General features: G+C 45.5%; 1 protein-coding gene across 1 annotated transcript in view; it reads right to left on the bottom strand.

The window, feature by feature from the left end:
• PRRC2B (proline rich coiled-coil 2B) overlaps positions 1-23,846 on the bottom strand; it is a 3,584,159-nt gene that overhangs the window by 1,218,773 nt on the left and 2,341,540 nt on the right. The window contains exon 22 of the mRNA XM_044058194.1: positions 6,768-6,962. Within this exon, the coding sequence (XP_043914129.1) occupies positions 6,768-6,962 (195 nt within the window). The remainder of the gene's footprint in view (positions 1-6,767; positions 6,963-23,846) is intronic.

Raw genomic sequence — 23,846 nt, 5'->3', positions numbered from 1 at the left:
GATGGATTCTGAAGGGTTTACAAGTGGCAAATCTGGCAATATTATTATAAGAGGTAGCAAGTTTGAGAAGATTCTTTTTAGATAGGTTAGTATATATTGGTAAGGCATAGAGTACAGTAGAGATTAGATGGAAGTGGGCAATGGTAGTTCTTGCTATTGGTGTAAGGAAGGGTTTGACTATACAGGGAGCCCATTTTTCTGTTAACTGATTTTATACTGTTGTTAATGTGGGTGTCGAAGTTAAATTTGTTGTCTATTGTAATCTCAAGGAGTTTGGTGGTAGAGTCTGGGTATATGAGGGTACCATTGTTACAAATGACTGAGAAATCTACTGGTGTGGACCTACAAGTAGGAGTAAAGAGCAGGAGCTTTGTTTTTTGGGATTCAATAGGAGGCAGCACTTTAAGAACCATGTCTAACTGTGATAAATACTTTCTGGGTTTGGCATTGCAGTTCAGAAGCAGATTTAGCTGTGCAGATTAATGTATACTCATCTGCATATTGTACACAAGTTGCATCGGGAATAGCTAAGAAGAGATCATTCATAAAAATTGAAAATAAGAGGACCTAGAATGGAGCCCTGGGGGACGCCCAGTGTGACTGGCAGGTGGGACGATTATTTTCCCAGAGCACTGCTGGTTGCCTATTGCTTAGGAAGGAAGTAAACCACTTTACAGATAGAGTATCCATGGAAAATGATTTGAGAATATTGATAAGCAATGTGTGGTTTACCACATCAGAACCATTGAAAGATCAATACATAGCACTGAAGAGAGTACATTGTTATTGCGGTTTCTATTAATGGTGTCTGTAAAGGATATGAGGGGAGTGGTGGTACTATGGAATTGCATAAAGCCATGTTGGCCTTTAGCTAGTAAGTTGTGTTTAGTTAGATGGCCTATTAGCTGATAGGTGAATGCATTTTTCCATTATTTTTGCTAAGGGGATAGAAGGGCTATGGGTCTACAGTTAGAATATTCATTTGAGTTGCCACCTTTGTGTAGGGGGATAATGTGTGAGATTTTCCAGCTGGTAGGGATGTATCCTTCCTTAATGGTTCTGTTTATCAGGATGGATACAGGATAAGCTGCTGCTTTTTGCAGATATTCAGCTGGGATTTGGTCAGTGGAGGGGGTACAAAGCTTAAGTTTTGCTAGGAGTTTGAAAATAAAGTTAGTAGATACGGGTTATTGTAGGAAGGTAGGAAGAGTGCTAATTGTGGGGGTAGGAATGCTAGGGGGAACAGGAGATAGCTGATATTAGCAGTTTGGATGCGAGTCTCATGGTTAGCGCCTATTGGTGCAGGTGTACTGGAGTGTCCTGGGTATAGGAGTCTATTGATACTTGCCCAGAATCTTTGAAGATTATTTTGGTGTGTTTGCTGTTTTTCGTAGTAAACATTTTTTTTTGTCTAAGAGTATGGCTTTTTTAGTTGCATTTCTTATTTGTCTAAATGTCTGTTGATCAGATGTGCTTTTGGTAGTTTGCCACCTAGTCCAGGCTCTATTGTCAAGTAGGATTTTTTGCCTGGTTATCTTTGGTGAGCCATGGGGCTGGTTTTGACCCAATTCTTATATTACGTATAGGTGCACGTTGGTCTTGGACAGTTAGGAATTTAGAGTTGAAGTATTGGACAGCCTCTTCCAATGGGAGGGTTTTTAGATAAGGCCAATTACAGGCATTAAGTTCACTCAGAAATAGTTCTCGGTTAAAATGCTTGTTGGAACGTATAGTCCTATATGATGTTGGGTGGGAGATATTTACTTTTTGCTTAATTATATAGGTTAAGCAATGGTCACTCACATCATCAGGGAAGGTACCTACTTTGTATGTTTGGTGGTGATTATTAATAAGAATCCAGTCTAAGGTGCTCTCCTTTTGGTTTGGTAATTCTAGTTGGGGAGGTGATGGTCTGAGGGAAACCATGAAGGTTAATATGAGAAGTAGGGTACTCAGTATTGATGCACTTCCAATCTATATCGATGTCACTTAGGATTAGAGTTTCTTGTGGGAAGGTTGCTGTGACCCAGCTAAGAATATTCTCTAAGGTGCTAATATTTCCAGGAGGTAGATAAATGCATAAGATATTTATGGATTTACTAAAATTAAGCTGAATCTTAGAAATAAGGATTTCTGCATTATTGTCCTTGGGGGGGTATAAGGTGAGGTGGTAACTTGTAGCCCCTCCTTTTCCTTTTGTACAGTCATGTCTCAATATATTATATCCTGGTGGGATAATTTCATTATCTTGGGTTTGTGGTTTTAACCAAGTTTCTGTCAAACAGAATGTCAAATGTGATGGATATCATTTTAGGGGCAAGGAGGCCTAGTACTAGAAAATCCTATGCTGAAAAATGGAAAAGATTCTGTGCCTGGAACCAATCTTAAGGGATGAGCACAGCAGCAACCAATTTACCTCAGATTTTACAATACCCAACTGAGATGCTTCACAAGGGCCTTTTTCCTCCATCAAAATTCACGCCTCAGCCATTTCAGCTCATTATAACACTGAACCTCCCCTCTTCTCTCATCCACTGCTGAAGCAGTTGCTCAGAGGGGCCAAAAATTTGAGACCTCCCAGGAGAGCTCCAACTCCAGCCTGGAACCTTAACTTTGTATTGGAGAATCTCAGACTCCATCCTTTCGAGCCAGCTGCTACGGCAGATTTAAAATTCTATTCTTAGAAAACAGCTTTCCTTTTAGCAATCACTTCGGCTAGAAGGGTATTTGAATTACAGGCCCTTATGGCAGTGGAGCCTTTCATCATCTTTCTTGTGGACAAGATGCCCCTCAGAACCAATCCCTCCTTCATGCCCAAGGTGGTATCCAGTGTGGCTCAATCAGTCCATCCATTTGCCAGCCTTCTTTCCTAATCCACAGAACAAAGGAGAATGGATACTACACTCCTTAGATGTGCACAGACAACTTAAAGATTCTACTTGGACAGGACTAAATATCAAAGGAAATCTGAACAACTGCTGGTGGCATTTGCTGGAGAGGCAGAGGGGAAGGCTATTTCAAAGCAAACCATTTCTAAATGGATAGGCCATTGCAGTCATTTCTGCTATAAGCACCATGGAAAACCTATCCCACAGGGGATCAGAACCCACTCAACCAGGGCATCATCTATCTCTACAGCCTTTCTCAGAGGCGTCCCTACCAGGGACATCCCTAGAAGCTGCTACCTGGAGTTCTGTACATACTTTCACCAAGCATTACCATATGCCAATTTTCTCTAAATCGAGAGCCGGCTTTGCCACTGCAGTCTTGCAGGCCTTATAGCTGGTCCTAATGCTATCTAAATTCCTCTTCCCATCCTTAGCTTTGGGAATCTACCCAAATGTGATGACTGCAACAGTGAAACACAAAGAACATAGTACAGTTGTGCACACTTAACATAAATATAGATGTTAGAGTGTATTCACTGTTGCAGTCCTGATTACCCTCCCTCCAGCCCCCTGACCTCTTTTGGCTATACCTCTCCTCTCCTTTACTATGCTTAAAAGCTTTTTGGTGTATTTGCTTTTTTATTGTAGGTATAACCTTGTATTTTGATATATTTAATTACTTCCCATCGGGGGGGAACCTGACATCTGGGGCAAGAAAAAAATGATCTAATGGTGTCGGCTGCATGTTTTATACCCCTAACGACCTGACGTCACGGAAGAAGGGACAGCAACAGACACAGGACCCAAGACTTTGTTAATCAGGCCGATTGAGGGCTACTGCAAGCAGATAACCCAAATGTGATGACTGCAACAGTGAATACACTCGAACATCTACACTTACTGTAAGTGTACACAACTGTACTTTCTGCAGCAAGCTATTGTTGGGGGTTAGGCATTCTATTTATTTATGCTTTGTTGAATGGGTTAGTCCCACTACAACAGTGACGTCTTTTCTGGAGAGATCGGAGATGCTACAGATAAATGAAGAGAAAAAAAATGGTTAGGAGACCCCTTAAATCTGAAGCGCCTCCTGTGTCCTTTGAAAATGGGGATATGTACGTCAGAGATATAAGAAGGGCACTCTAAGGACTCGGCAATGAAGAACAGACTACAGAGTTAGCAGTTTGATCTCTAGTACCTTTAAAACCAAGATGTCTTCATGATCCATCCTTACCTGGAACTACAACAGTCTTGAACCCTCTTTCTATTATGGGGAACTTCAGTAGAGTACCCTTGGCCATCATCCCTATATAACTACTGCTACTAGTTTTTCTTGGCCTTTGTTAAAACGATGCATCTTTCTCATTTTGGTGATGAACTGTAACCTTACACTTATCACCCACTGAACCCTTGTTATACTGTTGACAAGAGTAGGTGGTGAGATGCCTTATCCTAAGCTTTTGAGACAGAATGTGAGGTTGGGTAAGAGGATGACTAGGGTGGGGACTTTTTTGTAGAAGAAAGGAATGAGGCTGGGAAAGTTGCTTGTGGGAGGACTTGTCTCACTATCTTCCTTCTGCCATATTTTGCTTTGAGAGGTGTTCCTATCTCTGGCTTGTTTATCCTTACCCTTGCCTCTTGCAAAAAAGTACTCTAGACTGTGCTTGGATGGAGCAGAATGGAACAGGTGTCTGACTGATTCCATGGTATTATCCTTTACTTCCATTTTGTTTTTTTTAACACTGTATAAACTTGCCGAAGAGGGTGACAATGCATTTTTTGCATTAAGTTTAAGACCATGACTTTTGCACCTTTCATTCATTAGTCTGTGTAATACAATGCAGGATGCTGACATCGCTAGGAGTTTTAATGACTGCTCCCAGTTTGCAGTAAAACTTTGTCAGCCAAAGTCTTTTAGTTTTAGCCTGTAATTCAGAGTAGTAGACTCCGAACAGTAGGGGTCCCAGAACCGATCCCTGTGGAACATCACTGGTTATGGGTCTGCTGGAGGAGGTGGAGTCCCCTATTTTGACCGTATGACTTTCATCAGTGAGCCAGTTTGCAACTCACTTGACAACATATGGGTTGATACTCAGCTAAGTGGGTTTATCAATGATGCCCAAGTAGGGGATTGTGTCAAAGGCCTTGGCTAAGTTTAAGTAGGCCATATACACAGATATGCCTTGTCTAGAGCTTTGGTGACTGTCTCGAAGAAGTCCACTAAGTTTAATAGGCATGATCTCCCCTTGACAAAGGGGAACTGGGGTTGAAAATTTGGAGATTTCCTACATCTTTGTTAATAAGGTCCATGATGATTCATTCCATCGGCTTGCAGATAAAACTGGTCAAGCTAATGGGTCTATAGTTCCCTGGATCTGTGGATCCACCCCCCCTTTGTGCAAAGGGATGATTGTAGTTGTTTTCCATTCCACTGGGACAAAGCCAGCGCTTTGGCTGTGATTGAAAAGCATGCTCAATGGTGATGCTAATTCCCATTTTAACCCATACAGAACACAGCCTGGGATGTTGGCTGGCTCCATACAGGCTGTGTTTTTGGCCTTGGAGAGGGCATTTAAGACCTGCTCCTCAAATATACTAGACAGGGAACAAGTGTTTGGGATGCTTGGGGTACATGTGACAGGGACAAGGAGTGAAGTTTTCACTGAACCTGTCAGCCAGCAGGTTTGCTATACACACAAGTTCTATATATGTAGTACCATTATCTACGAGTTCTATATATGTAGTACCATTATCTACGAGTTCTATATATATGCAGTATCATTATCTACGAGTTCTATATAAGTAGTACCATTATCTACGAGTTCTATACATGTAGTACCATTATCTACAAGTTCTATATATGTAGTACCGTTATCTACGAGTTCTATATATGCAGTACCATTATCTACAAGTTCTATATATGTAGTACCATTATCTACGAGTTCTATATATGTAGTACCATTATCTACGAGTTCTATATATGTAGTACCATTATCTACGAGTTCTATATATGCAGTACCATTATCTACGAGTTCTATATATGTAGTACCATTATCTACGAGTTCTATATATGTAGTACCATTATCTACGAGTTCTATATATGTAGTACCGTTATCTACGAGTTGTATATATGTAGTACCATTATCTACGAGTTCAGCACAAATCTGGCCCTTACCTTTGAGGTTACAGATGTAACTAAAGAACGCCTTGTGGTTAATCCTTAGTTAGGGAAGCTAATTTGGATTCATAGTTAGCTTTGGATGACTTCACTAGTAGTCTTATTTGCTTAAGTTGAGGAGTGTGTGTTTCCAGCTTTGAGACCATTCCTTCTTGCTCTTAGACAGCAATTTCTTTCTCCTATTGTACAGCCTATCAATGGCAGTTGTCCACCAGGCAGGTTTGTTTTTCCTTGAAGTTCTTGCTTTGGATCAAATCAGGTATGGCAGTTGATACAATTCTACAGGTGCCTGTATAAAGCATTGGTGTATAACTCAGCATAAGTGTCTGTTCCATCAGTAGGGGGAAGGACTATGAAGCTAGTTTATGCCGTCATGCAAGAGGTTGTAACTGGCCTCAGGTTTTTAGTCTAGTTTTTGCTAGGGAGGAGGCCTTGTGTTATACTTACTTCCAGAGAGACTGATGTCTTGTTTCTACTAGCAACTTTGTAAAAAGAAAAAAAAAAACACCCATTAAACTATTACATAACTAGTAGTTTTATAAATATACTAGCAACTTCAAACAGTGCATTCGTTTTTTGAAATAACGGACTTCTGCAAATTTTAACACAAACACACTACAGAATGAAGTGAAAACAAGTATTGTGCTCCATGAGAAAGCTGGAGAAAGGCTACGGGGATATGAACCCCTATCTGCACTCACTTTTGAACTGGTACCGAACTCTATGGGATGGACAGGAATTACTGAAGTGACATGGATGTCCACTCCATTAACAGGAGGGATGCTCCCCTCCAGACGGTCTGTACCCTCGGACCCTTTCCTGTTTTTCAAGGAACGCTCATTTCCTATTGGTCCTGGTTTGTGTTCTTTGCTTTGTCCTGTGGTCTGTTCAGGATCCTGCAAAAAGAAGTGAAAAGTGTAAGTACAATGCTACACAACTTTGAATTTACAGAACTAATATCTGCCCAGCACACACACATACATTCAAGACAATTAAGTTTCACAAAAAAAGAAGTTATGTACTCACTATAATGTTCCAGCTGAATTGTTGTTCATTTGTCTTCAACCTGTGGGTTCCTAGATGCAGCATGGATCTGATGGCCGCATACCCAGCATCTTGAACTGAGCTCTAAGCTCCTCCCCTACCCACAATGCCCGTCTCCTTCCTTCAGATAGAGTTTACTGCCCAACCTAGCACTGCCCCCGACCCAAAACTTGATCCCATGCCAAAGAATCCATAAACAAGAAAGAGCAAGCAAGAGGCATCCTGGTGATGACCACATCCTCTACCCATCAGACCACCAGTCTATGCAAGGCAGAGGGAAGGAGGGAGGGACAGTTGAAGACAAATGAAGAACAATTCAGATGGAAAGTTATGGTGAGTACATAACTTCTTTATCTGAAATTGTCTTCATTTGGTCTTCAACATGTGGGAAAGAGTCCCCAGCTACTAAACACCTGGGAGGCCCTCATGGAAAGATATTCCAGAGCACAGCGGAGCCAAAGGACACCCTGTTCCTGGATATAACGTCCACTTTGTAGTGCGATATAAAGGAATGAGATGAAGCCCAGGTAGCCTCAAGAACTATCATCATCTAACGAAACTCTGGACCAGAAGACAGCTGAAGTAGCCATAAACCTGGTGTAATGTGTCGTCACTTGAGCTGGTGGAGTTAAACCCTTAACAAAATACGCCAACAAAATACACTGGGAAATCCAATGAGTAATTGTTACCACAGATACGGATTTCCCTAAGAAGGGTTTAAAGTAGGATATGAAGAGTTGGTCAGACTTAAGGAAAGCTTTAGTCTTGTGCAAGTAGAAATGCAACTGTCCGTGCACGTCCAACAAGTGCAATTAATATTGTCCTTAGTTTCAGAAATTCGGGAAAAAGACCGGGAGATTAATAACCTGGTTAATACTGGATTCTGAAGCCACCTTAGGAAGAAAAGAGGGATTAGTATGCAAGGATACCAAATCCTTATTAAAAATCACATAAGGTGGTTTTGACTGATGATGCTTGAAGTTCCGAAACCCTTCTGGCAGAGGTAATAGCCACCAAGGTGGCTGTCTTCCAGGACAAAAACTGCAGATCCACAGAAGCTGCGGGTTCAAAGGGAGGTGAAACCAATGCCTGTAAAACCAGCGCAAGATCCCACGGTGGCATAGGGTCCTTGATCGGTGGCCAAAGAAGAAAGTTGCTTTTTAGGAAGGCTTTGCAGAGCTTAGAAGCTAAGGAAGCCATATTATGCCCCACATGAAAATTAGAAATCGCTGCAAGTTGAACCTTGACTGCAGAAAAACTAGCACCTTGTTGGAAGATCTCTGCTAAGAATGCCAAAACTGAGAAGACTAGAGCAGTGAAGGATCTATGGCATGCCTTGAGGCCCAGAATGAAAAAAGTCTCCATTTACTGGAGCAAACCTTTCTGGTGGAAGATTTATGAGGAGCCACCAGGATTTTTTTGACAGGTGAAGGTAAACCGGGAGTCCCAACAATCAGGGGAACTGCAGCAACCAGGCGGTAAAAGCTTCAGACTGCCTAGGTCTGGCTGGGGAATTCGTGAAGGATGAGAAATGAGATCCGGAAATGGAGCCAACAGCCATGGAGGAGCCGCCAGATGAGAGTACAGAGAGGGAAACCAGATTTAGTGAGGCCAGAATGGGGCAATGAGGATTACTAGGCTTCCCAGCCTGCAAGCTTTCTGAAGGAATTTTGGAATTAAGGAAAGAGGAGGATAGGCATACAGAAGACCAGGGGGACAAGCATGAAACAGAACATCTCTGTTTGGGCTTACCACAGAGGGGAATTCAGAGCAAAAAAACCCGCTGCACTTCGTGTTGGAAGGAGAGGCAAAGAGATCACAGCAAAGCTGGCCCCACTTGAAAAGACCTGTTTCACTAATGAAGGATTCAGATACCACTCATAAGGCAACAGAATAGACCTGCTGAGACTGTCTGGTAAAATGTTGGACCTCCCCAGAATGTGCGCTGCCACCAGAAAACGTCTGGTGAAGATCACCCACTCCCCCACTCTCATGGCCTCGCGACAAAGGGTAAGACCTGGCTCGCCCTTGTTTGCTGATGTACCAGACCACTTGCATGTCTGTCTGGATAGCAATCATTCCTGGGGGAAGATGGGCATGACGAGCCTGCAATGTTAGAAGCACCACCCTCATCTCCAGGACACTGATATGCAATCTGGTCTCATAAGGGGAACACATGCCCTGGACTGTCCTTCCCAAGCTGTGCCCTCCCCCCTAGCAAGGAGGCGTTCATGGTCACTGTGGCTGAGGGAATTGCGGGGAGAAAGGGATGACCCTGAAGAAGGTCTGGAGAATGTAACCACCACAGAAGAGAGTTCCTGCACAACTGAGAGATTCAGACTAGGTGAGACAATGGAAAGTCTAACACGGACCACTGGAATGCAACAGTCGACTGAAGAACCCACACGTGAAAGCATGCCAGAGGCAAGAGACTGATTGTGGCCCACCATGGACCCCAACACTCATATTAATATTATTTCTGCCAATGGTTGAGCTTGAAGGATGCCCAGGACATGAAGTTTCAGTCACTGCATCCTCTCTAAGGTAAGAAAGACTTTTGTTTCAATTGTGTCCAACCGAGCACCTATGAAATCTAATACCTGAACCAGGGCCAGTAAAGACTTGCTGAGAATGATGGTGATGCCCAACCGCTGGGCTAGGAGAAAAAAGTAATCCCCTGCTAGACAGAGCTGATGTTTGGAAGGGGCAGCAAGGAGACAACCGTCCAGGTAAGGAAGACCTGTATGCCCTGGAGTCTCAGGTGAGCCACTACTACTGCCATCACTTTGGTGAACACCTTGTGGGCTGTGGTGAGATCAAAGAGGAGCGCTCGACACTAGTAATGACTGGCTCCCAGCTGGAAGTGGAGGAGAGTGCCTGTCCATATTGATGTAGTAGTATGTGCATCCTGGTGGTTGATCAAGCACATCCAATTGTTCTCCTGCAGGAAGGGCAGGATAGACTGAAGGGTGACCATCCAAAATTTCATATAAGCCACTGACAGGTTCAAGATGGATAGATCAGGAATTGTTCTTGGGTCCCCTGTCTTCTTTGGGACTAAACAAAACCTGGAATAAATGCCTAATCTGGACTGGTCTTGGGAGACGTGTTGGATGACCCATTTTTCTAGCAGCTTTGTAATTTAAAGTGCTGCATCCTCCCTGTGAGTGCGTGGAACATCCAGGAAGCGTCTGGGTGGTAGAGCTAACTTTAGAAAGGGGACTGAACAGCCTCTGGATATAATCTGCAACACCCACCGATCTTCTGTGATGGACTCCAAAAGCAGTTAGGTGTAGCAACAGGCAACCCCCCCCCCCCCCCGACTGCCTCCAGAGATGAGCAGTTGGGCAATCCTTCAGGGCTGCTGTGCGGGTCTGTCCGAGAAAGGTTCTAGAGACCCTTAATTTCTTGGATCCCCTCTGCCTCTAGGGCGTCGTTTGTCAAATCCCCCTCTGCCTCTGGGGAAGGCATGTCCTGAGTGTCCTGGGAGAAACTCAGATTTCCCGAACCACATCTTCTTTGTCCCTCGCTAATCCCTGGAAGAGGATCGCTGAAGGACCGAAAAGTGGTTCCCGACGGCAGAGTCTTCCTGCCCTTCTCACTCTGGACTAGGTTGTCACATACAGTCTCCTCAAAAGGGGAGGAACCATTGTATGGGGCATTCGTAAAGGACACCTTAATAGGTTCCTAAAAATGCACATAACAGGAGCCAGGCATGATGCCTGATGACAACGCCAGTGCCGGCAGCTCTAGCGACACCTTCTGTTACACAGGAAAGGAAACGCATAGAGGTGCTAGCAACAGATGTCAGGGTGACCATTTGGGAGAAAGTACAGTTTTGTACCTACCATAAATGTAGATGTCCGATAGATATGCAACTGCAGTCATAACATATGGGTTGTCCTGCCTCAGGCAGCCCTCGGTCGGCCGAATTCCAAAGTCTGGGTCCGTGGCTGGTGTCGCCCCCTCTCCGACGTCACAACGGCTGGAGTATAAAGGCATCGGCCGACGCCATCTTCTTCAGTGTTTCTTGCCCCAGATGCCAGGTGCCCTCCTAGGAAGGCTAAATTTGGTAAATGGATAAAAATAATCCCAAACATGCACAACAGTAATAAACAGATACACCATAGGAAATACCCCCAGCTAATGGGAAAAGGGGTAGGGACCCAAAAAGAAGGATACAGAGGGGTAGGAGGGTGGGAAAATCCGACTGCAGTTGCATATCTATCGGACATCTACATTTATGGTAGATACAAAACTGTACTATGTCCTTCAAGAATGCAACTGCAGTCATAACATATGGGTTGAATACCATAGCCAAGCTGGGGGTGGATGGATCTAAGATAATGATGGTGTAGCTAAAATCCCCTGCAGGACTGCCGAAGCAAAGCCTGCTCGGGATCTGGAGTATAAAGGCAGGTTGTAGTGCTTGGTAAATGTATGCATGGAGTTCCATGTAGCAGCCTCTAAAATGTCCTTTGTTGCCACTCCTCTTAGGAAAGCTGTGGAAGTGGCTAAAGCTCTGGTGGAATGTGGCCTAATATTGGCTGGCACACCTTTTCCATGGAATGAATAGCAGAATCTGATGCAATGTCCAATCCATTTTGAAATTGTTTGTTTGGAGATTGCTTTTCCTTGTACTCCAGCAGCATAGGCTACAAACAGTTGGTCAGACTTCCTGGTGGCCTTAGTTCTGTCCAAGTAGTAACGTAGTTGCCTGTGTATGTCCAAAGTATGGAGAAGTTTCCCCCCCTATTTTGAGGATTGGGGAAGAATGTAGGCAGGTGAATAGCTTGATTTAGAGACACCCTGGAAATAACTTTTGGCATGAATGTAGGATTTGTTCTTAGAGAAACTCTGTCTTAATGAAAAATGAGGAAGGGAGGCACTGCCATGAGTGCCTGTATCTCCGAAACTCTTCTTGCAAATGTGACTGCCAATAAGAAGATAGTCTTCCATGAAAGAAACTGCATTTCTGAAGTTGCTGCTGGTTCAAATGGAGGAAGAGTTAATTTTTCCAACACATAATTGAGGTCCCATGCAGGTATTGGCTGTTTTCTGGGAGGTTTGATATTCTTTATCCCTCTTAGAAACTGTCTTAGCAGAGGATGTGAAAACACTGGAGGGTCACAGTTGTATTTTGCTGAGATTGCTGAGGCATGAATCTTTATTGAAGAGTATGAGAGTCCAGTATGAAATAGTTCTGCCAAGTATTCTAATATCTGAAGTATATTTGGTAATGCTGTGTCCTGACCCCTGTTGGCATTCCAGATGCTGAATCTCTTCCACTTGGCTGAATAGGTTTTCCTGGTGGAAGGTCTGCGTGCTTCCAGCAAGATCTCGAACTGATTTGGAAAGAGAGTTAGGTGGAGAAATCAAGGTAGCCTCCAGGCTGTCAGATGTAATGTTTTCAGGTCTTGATGTACAGTCCTGTAATTGTGTTGTGTCAAGAGCAGGGGTGATAGGGTCAGAGGCCATGGTTTGGTCCGAGTTATGGTCAATAGCAATGGGTACCAGTGTTGCCTTGGCCAGTCCGGAGCTATCAAGATGCCTGTTGGTTGTTCTGCTTTGATCTTCAGTATCACCTTGGTCGGCAGAGGCAGAGGAGGGAAAGCATAAATTTTTAGAGAATTCCAGCTGAAGGAGAGAGCATCCGTTTTCCAAGCTAGAGGATGGCGAGTCCTTGTGCAGAACTTTTCCAGGTGATGATTTAAGTGGGAAGCAAAAAGGTCTACGTCCGGCCTTCCCCATGTCTTCGTCAGTTGAGAGAAAATGTGAGGGTGCAGCATCCATTTGTGTGGATCCATAAAGTTTCTGCTCAGCTTGTCCGCCAGTACATTGTCCTTGCCTGGTACAAACTGGGATTGCAAATGCATCTTCAGGCTCAGAGATTTTTCCCAGAGAAGCATTGTAAGTCTACAGAGGGGATAAGAATGAGTGCCTCCCTGCTTGTTTATGTACCACATGACCGTGGTGTTGTCTGTCCTTATTAGCAAATGCCCTTGTAGTGATTTTTGGAAAGTTTCGATTGTACGTATCACTGCCAACATCTCCTTTTGGTTTATGTGCAGATGTCTTTCCTTTGGCGACCAAAGACCTTGAATGCATCTGCCCTCCATGTGCGCCCCCCATCCAAGGTCTGAGGCGTCTGTTGTAATCATTTGGCCTGCTTGAGGTTTGTTGAAAGACATGCCTTTGTTTAGGTGACTGGCTTGGGCCCACCATAAAAATTCCTTTTGTAGACATAGAATAAGTGGGATTATGTCTTCTAGGCTTTGGCTGTGTTGAGACCATAAGTTTTTCAAATACCATTGCAGCTTTCTCATATGAAGTCTTGCCAAAGGTATCAGAAGGATGCAAGATGCCATGAACCCCAGGGCCTGCAGAATTTTCCTTGCAGTCAGCTGGGTGAGTTTTGCTAGGCCTTTGAAGTACTCTGGTAACTGCTGCTGTTTTTCCTCTGTGAGGTAGGCCATTTGGTTTTCTGTGTCCAGTTTGGCTCCTAGGAAGATAATCTGTTGGGATGGCAGTAGTTTTGACTTCTGAATGTTGACTGTGTATCCCAAGGCCTGCAGTAGATGCATGACATAGTCCAAATTTTCTTTTAAGGTTTGTTTGTTGTCTGCTTCTATGAGGCAGTCGTCCAGGTAGGGGTATATTTGAATCCCCTGCAGTCTGCAGTGTGCCACTACTGATGCCAGGCATTTCGTGAACACTCTGGGCGCAGTAGATAAGCCAAACGGCAATGCTGAGAATTGATAATGCTCTGTCCCTGCAAGAAATCTGAGGTATCTTCTGCAGCTTTGTCTGACTGGGACATGCAGGTATGCCTCCTTGAGGTCCAGAGTGACCAACCAAGACCCCTTGCCCAACATGGGAAGGAGTTTCTGCAATGTCAGCATTTTGAACTTTGGCACCATGAGAAAAGTGTTTAGAGTTGACAAGTCCAGTATGGATCTCCATTTGTTTTCTTTTCTTGGAACAAGTAACAGTCTTGAATAAAATCCCTGGCCTTGCTCCTGAGGAGGAACACTTTCTATTGCTTTTACACTTAACAGCTTGGAAACTTGAGTGAGCGCCTCTGCCCTTTGATGATGTGGCAGGTTTGGCAAGCCTTGTCTTATTGGTAATGTGTGGAAGTGGAATCTGTAACCTTTGTCTATCAAATCCAGAATCCAGTTGTCCTTGGTTAAAATATGCCAGTTTTGAGAGAATAAGGATAATTTTCCGCCCAAAGGTGCTTCTCTCTGAACCCTTGTAGGCGGTACAAAAGTCAATTCATTGTGATTGTCCTTGTGGTGCAGCTGAACTGTCTGCGCCACTTCTTTGATTTGGAGGTTGCCATTGGCAGCCCCTGTAAGATCCTCTGTATTGCCCTCTACCTCGGGCACATCTGCTTTTTCCCCTTTGAAACTTGTCTGAGCCGGGGAAGGACCAATTCTTTGAGGGCCAGTTTCTGCTGAACCTGGGTGGCTGAACCTGAAGGAAATCCTTGCTTTTTCCTCTATGGATTTCAGTACATCCTGTGCATTAGCACCAAAAAGCTTCTGTTTTTCCAGAGGTGCATCAAGTAGCTTTACTTTAACATGGTCAGGCAAAGACTGATCCTTTAACCAAGCATGTCTACGTATCACAGCCCCAGTCATAGCTGCCCTACATGAAGCTTCCAGTGCATCATAACCACACTGAAGAAAATGGTTATTAACCTGCTGAGTGTTATGTATATGATCCTGCAATGCCTTTTTATCAATAGGCTCAGGAGAGGCTAACTTTTTCTGTAAATCATCCAGGAGAAAATCTTGGTACTGAAACATGTGAAAAAGGCAGTTAAGAGACCTCATGGCTAGGGTAGTAGAGGTGTATACTTTTTTACCCCATCTCTCCAGGGACCTAGCTTCTCTGTCCGCTGGCAGAGGGTTTTTGGCAGAGGAGGTAGCCACTCCCTTAGGGCCCTGTGAAATAGTTTCTAGATCCACAGAGTGGGCCTTAAAGAGGTGCTTGTGAGTGTCAGGGACCCTATAATATCTGTCCGGCTTGACAGGAGCCGGAGGAAGAGAGTCAGGGTTAGCACTGGAGTCAGAGAAAACATCATCCAAAACATCCATAACAGGTGGAATAGCCAAAGGTCTGCGCTGAGGGAGCTTGAGGAAGGTACAAAGCCTTTTCCTAGAGTCAGAGAATTCCTGACCCTGCCATTGAAAATGTTCTCTCATGGAATGCAGGACTTCACCAAAAGAGAAATCCTCTGGAGGGGAGGCAGAGGGAATTGATTCCGCAGCATCAGAGTCCTCGTAGGCCTGGAAGGATTCTTCTTGGGTATCAGAAGGCTCAGAATCCCCAGAGGCTTCATCCGAAGAGAGGTCATCCGCCTGCTCTGTTCTAGGCCTCTTCTCTGCAGGAGGCTGAGAACCCCTGTCTGGATGAGGCTGAGTCCCCCTGATAAGGGAAATAAGATCTGCAGCCAGAGACATGATCTGCTTATCAGATGAAGGGGTCTGGGCAGCAGGTTTAGGATGGGCCTTGGCCTGACTGGCGGCCTTAGCACGTGCAAAGGCCTTGATGGACATGGATACCGGAGGCCTAGCAGCCCCACGTGCAGGCGTAACCTTGTCCACAGGAATGGTGTCGGATAGATCCAGAACTTTGGTTTCCGGAGGAAAATCAACAACCGGCACCGGAGAAATCTCCGAGACCGAAGGTCGTGTTAACGCTGTGTCATCGGCCTGGAGCGGTGGATTTACCACTTCCGAAGGGACCGGAGCACTAGCAGAGGGTTTAGGAGTGGCATCGGTAGTGGACGCGGGCCGAGGGTGGCAGTCCCGGTCCTTGCGTTTTTTAGCAGATTGGGTTGTCGGTGGATCCGACGGCATGATATATGCAAAAGATTCACCGAAAAAGTCCTCGGCGAATTCTGCCCGGCGCCTGAGAGTGCGCTTGTTAAAGCAAGCACAGGCCGAGATGTCGTGGTCTGGGCCCAGGCAAGGAAGGCAGAGAGAATGGAAGTCCTTATGAGGTATTTGTTTACCACAAGACAAACAATTATTAACTTTCTCAATTTGTTCTGACATCAGCTGAGGCAAGAATAAATGTTCCCCAACGGGGTACTTAGCTTTTAGATGACTTCGGTACTGAAAACACAGGAGCTGACCGACCGGCACTTGCGAACTGCTTCTGCTTCGGGCACCGCGCGGCAAGAAAGACTGAAGATGGCGTCGGCCGATGCCTTTATACTCCAGCCGTTGTGATGTCAGAGAGGAGGTGACACCAGCCAACGCCGGACTCAGACTTTGGAATTCGGCCGACCGAGGGCTGCCTGAAGCAGGACAACCCATATGTTATGACTGCAGTTGCATTCTTGAAGGACATCAATTTTTTTGTTCGCCACCGCCATGGACCCTGGGGTAGACTCAGCGACCTCCTTGACCAGGTCTCGCTGCAGCCTAATCGCATGTGGCAGGTAGTTCAGCGCCTGGACAGAAAATGTCTCTGAAACATACACCCACTTCCCAAAACCATACATCATCCTGAACTCTTGGTCTGGAGGGTGGACCATAGAGCTCTCCTGAGTAAGCTCCTTCTTTGTGGCAGCTGCCACCATCATGGCATCAACTGGGAATCCTTTATGCCAACCAGTTCTGTCGAAAGGGGGACTCAAAACCTTGTCAGGGAGGATGGGAAGGGAATCCACCATATCCGGTTCCTTCCACACCAGAGATGTAATCAGATCTACCAAGGGATCCGCAGGAGTGGACACCCATGAAGTAGAGGGTCCTGTGCCAAAAGCCTCCAGGAACATGGATTCGTCTGAGTTAGGTTCATGGACAGAACACCCACCATGCTGGTGTAGGATTTCCATAATGTCTCCGAAGGAGATGTCCTGGGGGGGGGGGGGGGTGATCGGGGGAACCTTCCCCTTACTCCAATTCAGTATCTTCAGTCAGTGACAACGGTGGGGAATACAAGTGCCTCCTTTTGCATTTGCGAAGAGCCTCCTCAGTGGAGGAATCAGAGGAGGACTCACCAATGGCTTGCTGCTCCTAAGAAGGGGTACCCTGGGGCATACAGACTACAGGCTGTTCCTGAGATAGCAGGATGGTTGGACCCGCACCTGAAATGGAGGGAGCCAGGACGGACTCCTAAGATGAGACAGTCAACGGTCTTGATGGAACCCAGAGGACGTTCTCCACCACATCGGAAGCTGAAGGTGAACAGAGAAGGGGAGATGTTCAAAGCCATATCCCTCTGACCAGACAGGGGAGTCAGAGCCAAGATGTCTAACGGAAGGCTCTGCTACAAAAAGCTCGTACCAGACACTGTTCCCTCAGATATGGCGCCAAGGCTACAGCTCCGAGAGACGGATGGATCTCAGCTGCTCAACCTGCTTAAGGCCATAGCAGGTGTCAAGGTGCAAGGTGCCATTGAATCCGACCCCTCGACGCAGTGTGTCCTTGGATCCAAGGACTCCGAAACCGGGAGCCGGATTGGAAAAGGAGATATAGGGATGAACACAGACTGCATTCCCCCAGCTCCGGAGGGAGAGGGGGGCGGGCAAGACTCCCAACTGGATCTGGGTGTGGATAAACTTTGCATCGTCCTGTCCATCTGCGCTTCAGAAAGACTGCCGGTGGAACAAGACGAGGTGGTCACAGACACTGGCCTAGAGTGTCGTGAGAGGAAGCCTGCGCTGGTGACTGGGTCCAAAACTCCTCTGGGGAAAAGTGGGCGGAATGGAGACGGGGAGACTTCAACCTTGGGGCAGACCTAACTTTGGGAGGAGGGGCCACCAGACCAGAGTGACCCGTGGATCGCTTCTTGGGCCTACCCTATGCTTAGACAACTTATCTCCATCCCCGGGCCTCTTGGCGGGAGGTTGAGTCCCAGAGACCGGGATGGAACAGCAGAAGAGGCCTGTGCCTTGGTGGAAGGACAGGGAAGAAGCCCTTTTAAGATTAACTTGTTTCTCCTGTCCATCAGTGCTCAGGGATTAAACCTGGCACAGATGGAACAGGAGTTCTCAAGGTGCGCTGCCCCAAAGCATACCACGCACAGAGTGTGGCTATCAGCTGGGGAGAGCTTATGGCCACACTCCGTGCACTTTTGAAACACAGGTTTCAGGGTCTCAGACATGGCAGAGAAACCCAACAAAAACCCCACACATACGCTTGAAAAAGGGGGGGGGGGGAGAGACTTTTTTTTAAACCAATGGTTACGTGTGGTAGGGGAGGGTAGGAAAATAGAAAAGGTAAATGTTAAACAGGGAAAATTTAGCAAAAAAGGGAAATATAACTCTTACCTAAAAAGAAGCGCAAAGCAACGTATCATGATGTAACCATGATGGCGGAAAATGAGATCTGAAGGAAGGAAGGTGACAGGGGCATTGTGGGTAGGGGAGGAGCTTGGATCAAGACGTTGGGTATGCGGCCGTCAAATCTGTGCCAGATCAAGGAACCCACAGGTTGAAGACCAAATTAAGACAACAACCTTAGATAGAATAGTTGTGTGCAATCTTACCATAAACATAGATGTCCTTCTCTTCCATGTTGCAGTATTCTTAGTGTGGGATTCCCCACCTCAGGCAACCTAAACGTTGGCTCCTATACAAATGCTTAAGCCTGGTTGCTGTAGGTGCGTGGGACATCACACTTAGGGCCATAAACCAGGGACCTTAAATGTGACAACTGCATGCACAGACCTCAGAACTTGAAGGACAGTCAGAAGTTCCAAAAAGAGTAACAAGTGATGTCAGCCAAAAGTGTCAAGTGTTATATGCTGGCTAGTCTGCTCTTGGTGAAGGGTAGAGCTTCCTAGTGACTAAGAATTATGTCCATAGTCCAAACTAAAGACGGGGTTGGCAGAAGGGAAGGAATACTGCAACATGGAAGAGAACATCTATGGGTATGGTAAGATTTTACACAACTATTCTATGTCTTTCTATTCCTACGTTGCAGTACTCTTAATGTCAGAGTACCACAGCTTAATTAGTGGGAAGGGTGGAGGCAGAAGTGGAAGATTCCAGAAACCCCTGCAGGATTGCTCTAGCAAAACCTGCCCTGGCTCTGGAGACGTGGTCCAATTTGTAGTGTTTGGTGAAGGTGTGAATCGTGGACCAGGTGGCTGCTTCCAGAATGGATGCTGTGTCCAGCCCTTTGAGGAAGGCTGGGGAAGTAGCTATGCCTCTGGTAGACTGAGCTCTCACCCCTTGGGGTAAGTGCTTGCCATGGTGTGAGTAGCAAAAGGAAATGGATTTTCTGATCCAACATGAAAGACTGTTTGGAGACTGCCTTGTCCAGAGCTCTGGGATGGAAGGAGACAAACCGTTGGTTAGAGTTTCTGAAGGACTTAATTTTGGCTAGGTAGAATCTAAGTTGTCTGTGTTCATCCAGGGAATGGAGAATCCTCTCACTATTAGTTGGAGGGGGGAAGAAGGAAGGTGAATGGACAGATTTAAGGACAGTTTGTTGACCACTTCAGACATGAAGGAAGGGTTAGTGCACGTAGGGTCACCCTATCCTTGTGGAAGGTAGTGTACGAGGGCAGGCCATGACAGCCTGCAACTCTGACAATCTCCTAGAGAAAGTAATAATCACCATCAGTAGTCTTCCATGTACTAAAGAAAGAAAGTCCAAACCACCACACTGGTAATAAAATCGATTCTTTTTACTTCCAACCACAGTTGGTTGGAAGTAAAAAGAATCGATTTTATTACCAGTGGGGTGGTTTGGACTTTATTTTTTTACTACTTGGTTTAGTACCAGTTCCATTTTCTGTTAGTCTTCCATGTACACATTTATACAGTAGCACTGCTAGCTGGTTCAAATGGGGCCTGTGCTAGTTTTTCCAGAACAAAGTTGAGGTCCCAGGGTGGTGGGATGGGTTTTCTAGGTGGTCTGATGTGTAAGACCCCTCTCAGGAAAAGTTTTACATCCAGCCCTGACAGCAAAGGGGATCTAGAGGTAGATAGGCTGAAATGGCTTTAAGGTGGACTTTCACTGAAGAGTAGGAAAGGCCATCCTTAATGAGTTCACACACACAAGCAAGGACTAAGGATGGGTCTGCCTGGCCGGGGTCCCTGCCCTTATGTAGACACCATTTGGAGAATCTCTCCCATTTTGATAAATATGATTTCCTGGAGTCCCTCAGAACTATAAGCATGTCCTCAGAATAGTGGTGTCTGAAAGGGATTAGAAGTTTATCACCCTGAGTGTTGGACCTAACATCTCTTGGTGAGGGTGAATTAGAGTTCCCTTTTGTTGTGCGAGTAGGTTCACCTTGTGGGGTAATTTGTGGTAACTGCCCTTGGCTAATGAGAGAAGTAGGGGGGAACCAGTGCTGCCTTGGTCAGCAGGGAGTCACCAGCAAGACTTTTGGTTTGTCCTTCCAAATTTTCAGTAGGACCTTTTGGATTAGTGGGAAGGGTGAACAAGTGTATAGAAACAGTCTCTTCAATGAAATGCTGATGGCATTCATCCTCCAGGCAAGTGGAGAATGATTCTTGATGCAGAATTTGTTCAATTGTCTATTCTGGGGAGAGGCAAACAGATCCATTTGAGGTGTGCCCCACCAGTGGACAATGTCTAGAAAGATCTCCCTGTTCAACATCCACTCGTGCTGTGTAAAAGGATGTTCTGCTGAAAATATCATATATCAGCTTGTTTGTTGCCCTGAGAGGGGATGTATGAGGCCTGCAGGGTTAAGTTGTGCCTGGAGGCGAGGTCCCAAATGTGTATAGTTATTCTGCATAGGAGATCAGCTCTGGTCCCTCCCTTGTTTGTTGAGATACCACATAATTGTGGTGTTCGTGAATATTTGAAGGGGGCCCGGTCGGAGAATAGGAAGAAAAGCCTCTGGGGCAGAAGAACTGCAGTCATTTCCCTGACACTGACATGCTTCTTTTGAAGGGTAGGATTCCATGCCTCCTGTACCCTGAAACCTTTGAAGGTGGCTCCCCACCCTAGGTCTGATGCATCTGTATGCATACATTGTGTTGGGAAGGGGATTTTAAGTGGTAGTCCTGGGTTGTGAAGGACTTGTTGAATTCACCACCTTGGTTCTGTTTCGTGGTAGGGTAGAATGGGAATTTGTTGCTCTAGGGAGTGTTGGTGTTGTGACCACATGTTTTTCAGGTATCACTAGAGCTTTCGCATGTGCATTCTTGCTAGGGGAAGCATAGGGACGGTGGCTGCCATCAGCCCCAGGAGTGCAGGAATTGTCTTGCAGATGAGCTAGTAAAAGGTTTTGAAAGTGACTGGAGAGTAACAGAACTTTGTCCTGGGGAAGGAAAGCCCGCATCAGGTCTGTCCTGATACTGCAGCGCAGAAAGATTTTGTCTTGCTGTGGGAATAAGGAGGATTTGTTTAAGTTGAGGGTGAAACTTGGGTTTTGTAGAAGGGGAGGTGGTGAAGCTGAAATGATTTTGGAGGAGGTCTTCTGTTTCTGCTAGAAGGAGGATGTTGTCTAGCTAGGGATAGATTTGGACACCTTTGGTCCTGCAGTAAGTAATGGCTGGGGCTAGACATTTTCTAACACCCTGGGTGCAGTAGATGAACCAAAGGGCAAGGCTGTACACTGAAAAGGAGAGCAGGATCCAGCAAAACTTAAGAATTTTCTATTGGAGGGTTTTATGGGAATATGGAGATAAGTCTCCTTTAGATCTAGAGTGGCCACGTAGGCCTGGGCTGAGTTAAAAGGGAGAAGAGTTTGAAGGGATATCATCCTGAATGATGGTGCTGTTAGGAATTGGTTTAGGAAAGATAGGTCTAGTACTGGTCTCCAAGGCCCATCTTTTTTGGGGACCAGAAAGAGTCTTTAATAAAACCCTTTTCCTTTCTGCCCAGGAGGGACAGCTTCTATTGTTCCTAATCTTAGGAGTTCTAGTAGAACTGTGAGGAAAGAAGTGGATTTGATTTTTGGGTGGAAGAGGGATGGCTATTTTCCTTCAAAGAAAGGAAGTATCCATTCTGAATGATAGTCAGCACCCACTGGTCTGATGTGATGTTTTTCCAAAAGAGGAGGCAGTGGGAGAGGCGGGCTGACAAAGGCAGATGGGCAAGCCAGTCACACATTGTTGGGTGCACTTCTATCCTGAAAAGGCTGTCTTGGAGTAGGTTGTGAGGTAACAAGTCTGGAGCAGGTTTGTCTCCTGGTTCCTCTCCTGTGCCCGGTAAAGGACAGGGTGCCAGAGGAAGTTGTTCTCCTGACAAAGTAAGTCTTTGCAGGATAATTCCTCTAGTACTTAGGAATAAGACAGACAAGCAAATGTTTGAAGTCTTGCAGCTCCTTACTTTTCTCCTGCAGGTTTTTAAAAAGTTCTGCAGATTGTTTGTCAAACAAAAGGTTATGGTCTAATGGGGCATCCACAATTTTAGATTTGAAATCTTCTGGGAGTGGTTGGAGCTGAAGCCAAGAGTATCTGTGGAGAACTGAAGCAGAACATACAGATCTAGCAGAGGTCTCTGCGGCATCATAAAGTACAGTTGTGTACACTTACCATAAATGTAGATGTTAAGAGTGTATTCACTGTTGCAGTCATTACATTTGGGGTAATCTGCTGGCACATTGCCCCCAGTCGGCCTGAATAACAAAGTCTTGGGTCCTGCATCGGTTGCTGTCTCCTCTTCCATGACGTCAGGTTGTCAGGGGTATAAAACATGCAGCAGACGCCATTTTATTCAGTTTTTCTTGCCCCAGATGTCAAGTGCTCCCCAAATGGGGCACAAAAATATACATATAAATAAACAGTAAATATATAAATGCATTTTTAGAAACAAACTTTACCTTCAACTGAAAACAAATGCACCACAAAGGCTTTTGAGTATAGTGAAGGAAAGAAAAGGTATAGAATGGGGGATGGCGGGTGGGTAACCCAGAATACAACAGTGAATACACTCGAACATCTACATTTATGGTAAGTGTACACAAAGTACAGTTTTGTACCTACCATAAATGTAGATGTCCGATAGATACGCAACTGCAGTCCTTACATATGGGTTGTCCTGCCTCAGGCAGCCCTCGGTCAGCCGGATTCCAAAGTCTGGGTCCGACGTCGGCTGATGTCGCCTCCTCCCCGACGTCAGAGCGGCTGGGGTATAAAAGTATCAGCTGACGCCATCTTCCTCAGTGTTTCTTGCCCCAGATGCCAGGTGCCCTCCAAGGAAGGCAAAAAATAGAACTGGATAAAAAATTCCAGACATACACAATAGCAATAAACATAAACACCATAACAGATATCCCCAGCTAAGTATAAAAGGAGGAAAGTGGACCCAATGCACAGAGGGGAAGGAGGGAGGGAAAACCTGACTGCAGTTGCATATCTATCGGACATCTACATTTATGGTAGGTACAAAACTGTACTATGCCCTTCAAGAATGCAACTGCAGTCCTTACATATGGGTTGAATACCATAGCCAAGCTGGGGGTGGTAGGCTCTAAGATAAGGATGGTGAAGCTAAAATGCCCTGCAGGACTGCCGAAGCAAAGCCTGCTCGGGATCTGGAATATAAGGGGAGGTTGTAGTGCTTGGAAAATGTATGCACGGAGCTCCATGTAGCAGCTTCTAGAATGTCCTTTGTAGCCACCCCTCTTAGGAAGGCTGTGGAGGTGGCTGTAGCTCTGGTGGAGTGTGGTCTGACATTGGCTGGCACACCCTTTCCATGGTAGGAATAACAAACTCTGATGCAATGTCCAATCCATTTTGAAATAGTTTGTTTGGAAATTGCTTTTCCTTGTACTCCAGGAGA

The sequence above is a fragment of the Protopterus annectens genome, chromosome 16.part0 (assembly GCF_019279795.1).
Source record: "Protopterus annectens isolate FY-2018-M chromosome 16.part0, PAN1.0, whole genome shotgun sequence".
NCBI lineage: Eukaryota > Metazoa > Chordata > Ceratodontiformes > Protopteridae > Protopterus > Protopterus annectens.
Note: the sequence above shows the minus strand (reverse complement) of the source record. Positions and strands in the feature narration are given on the sequence as shown.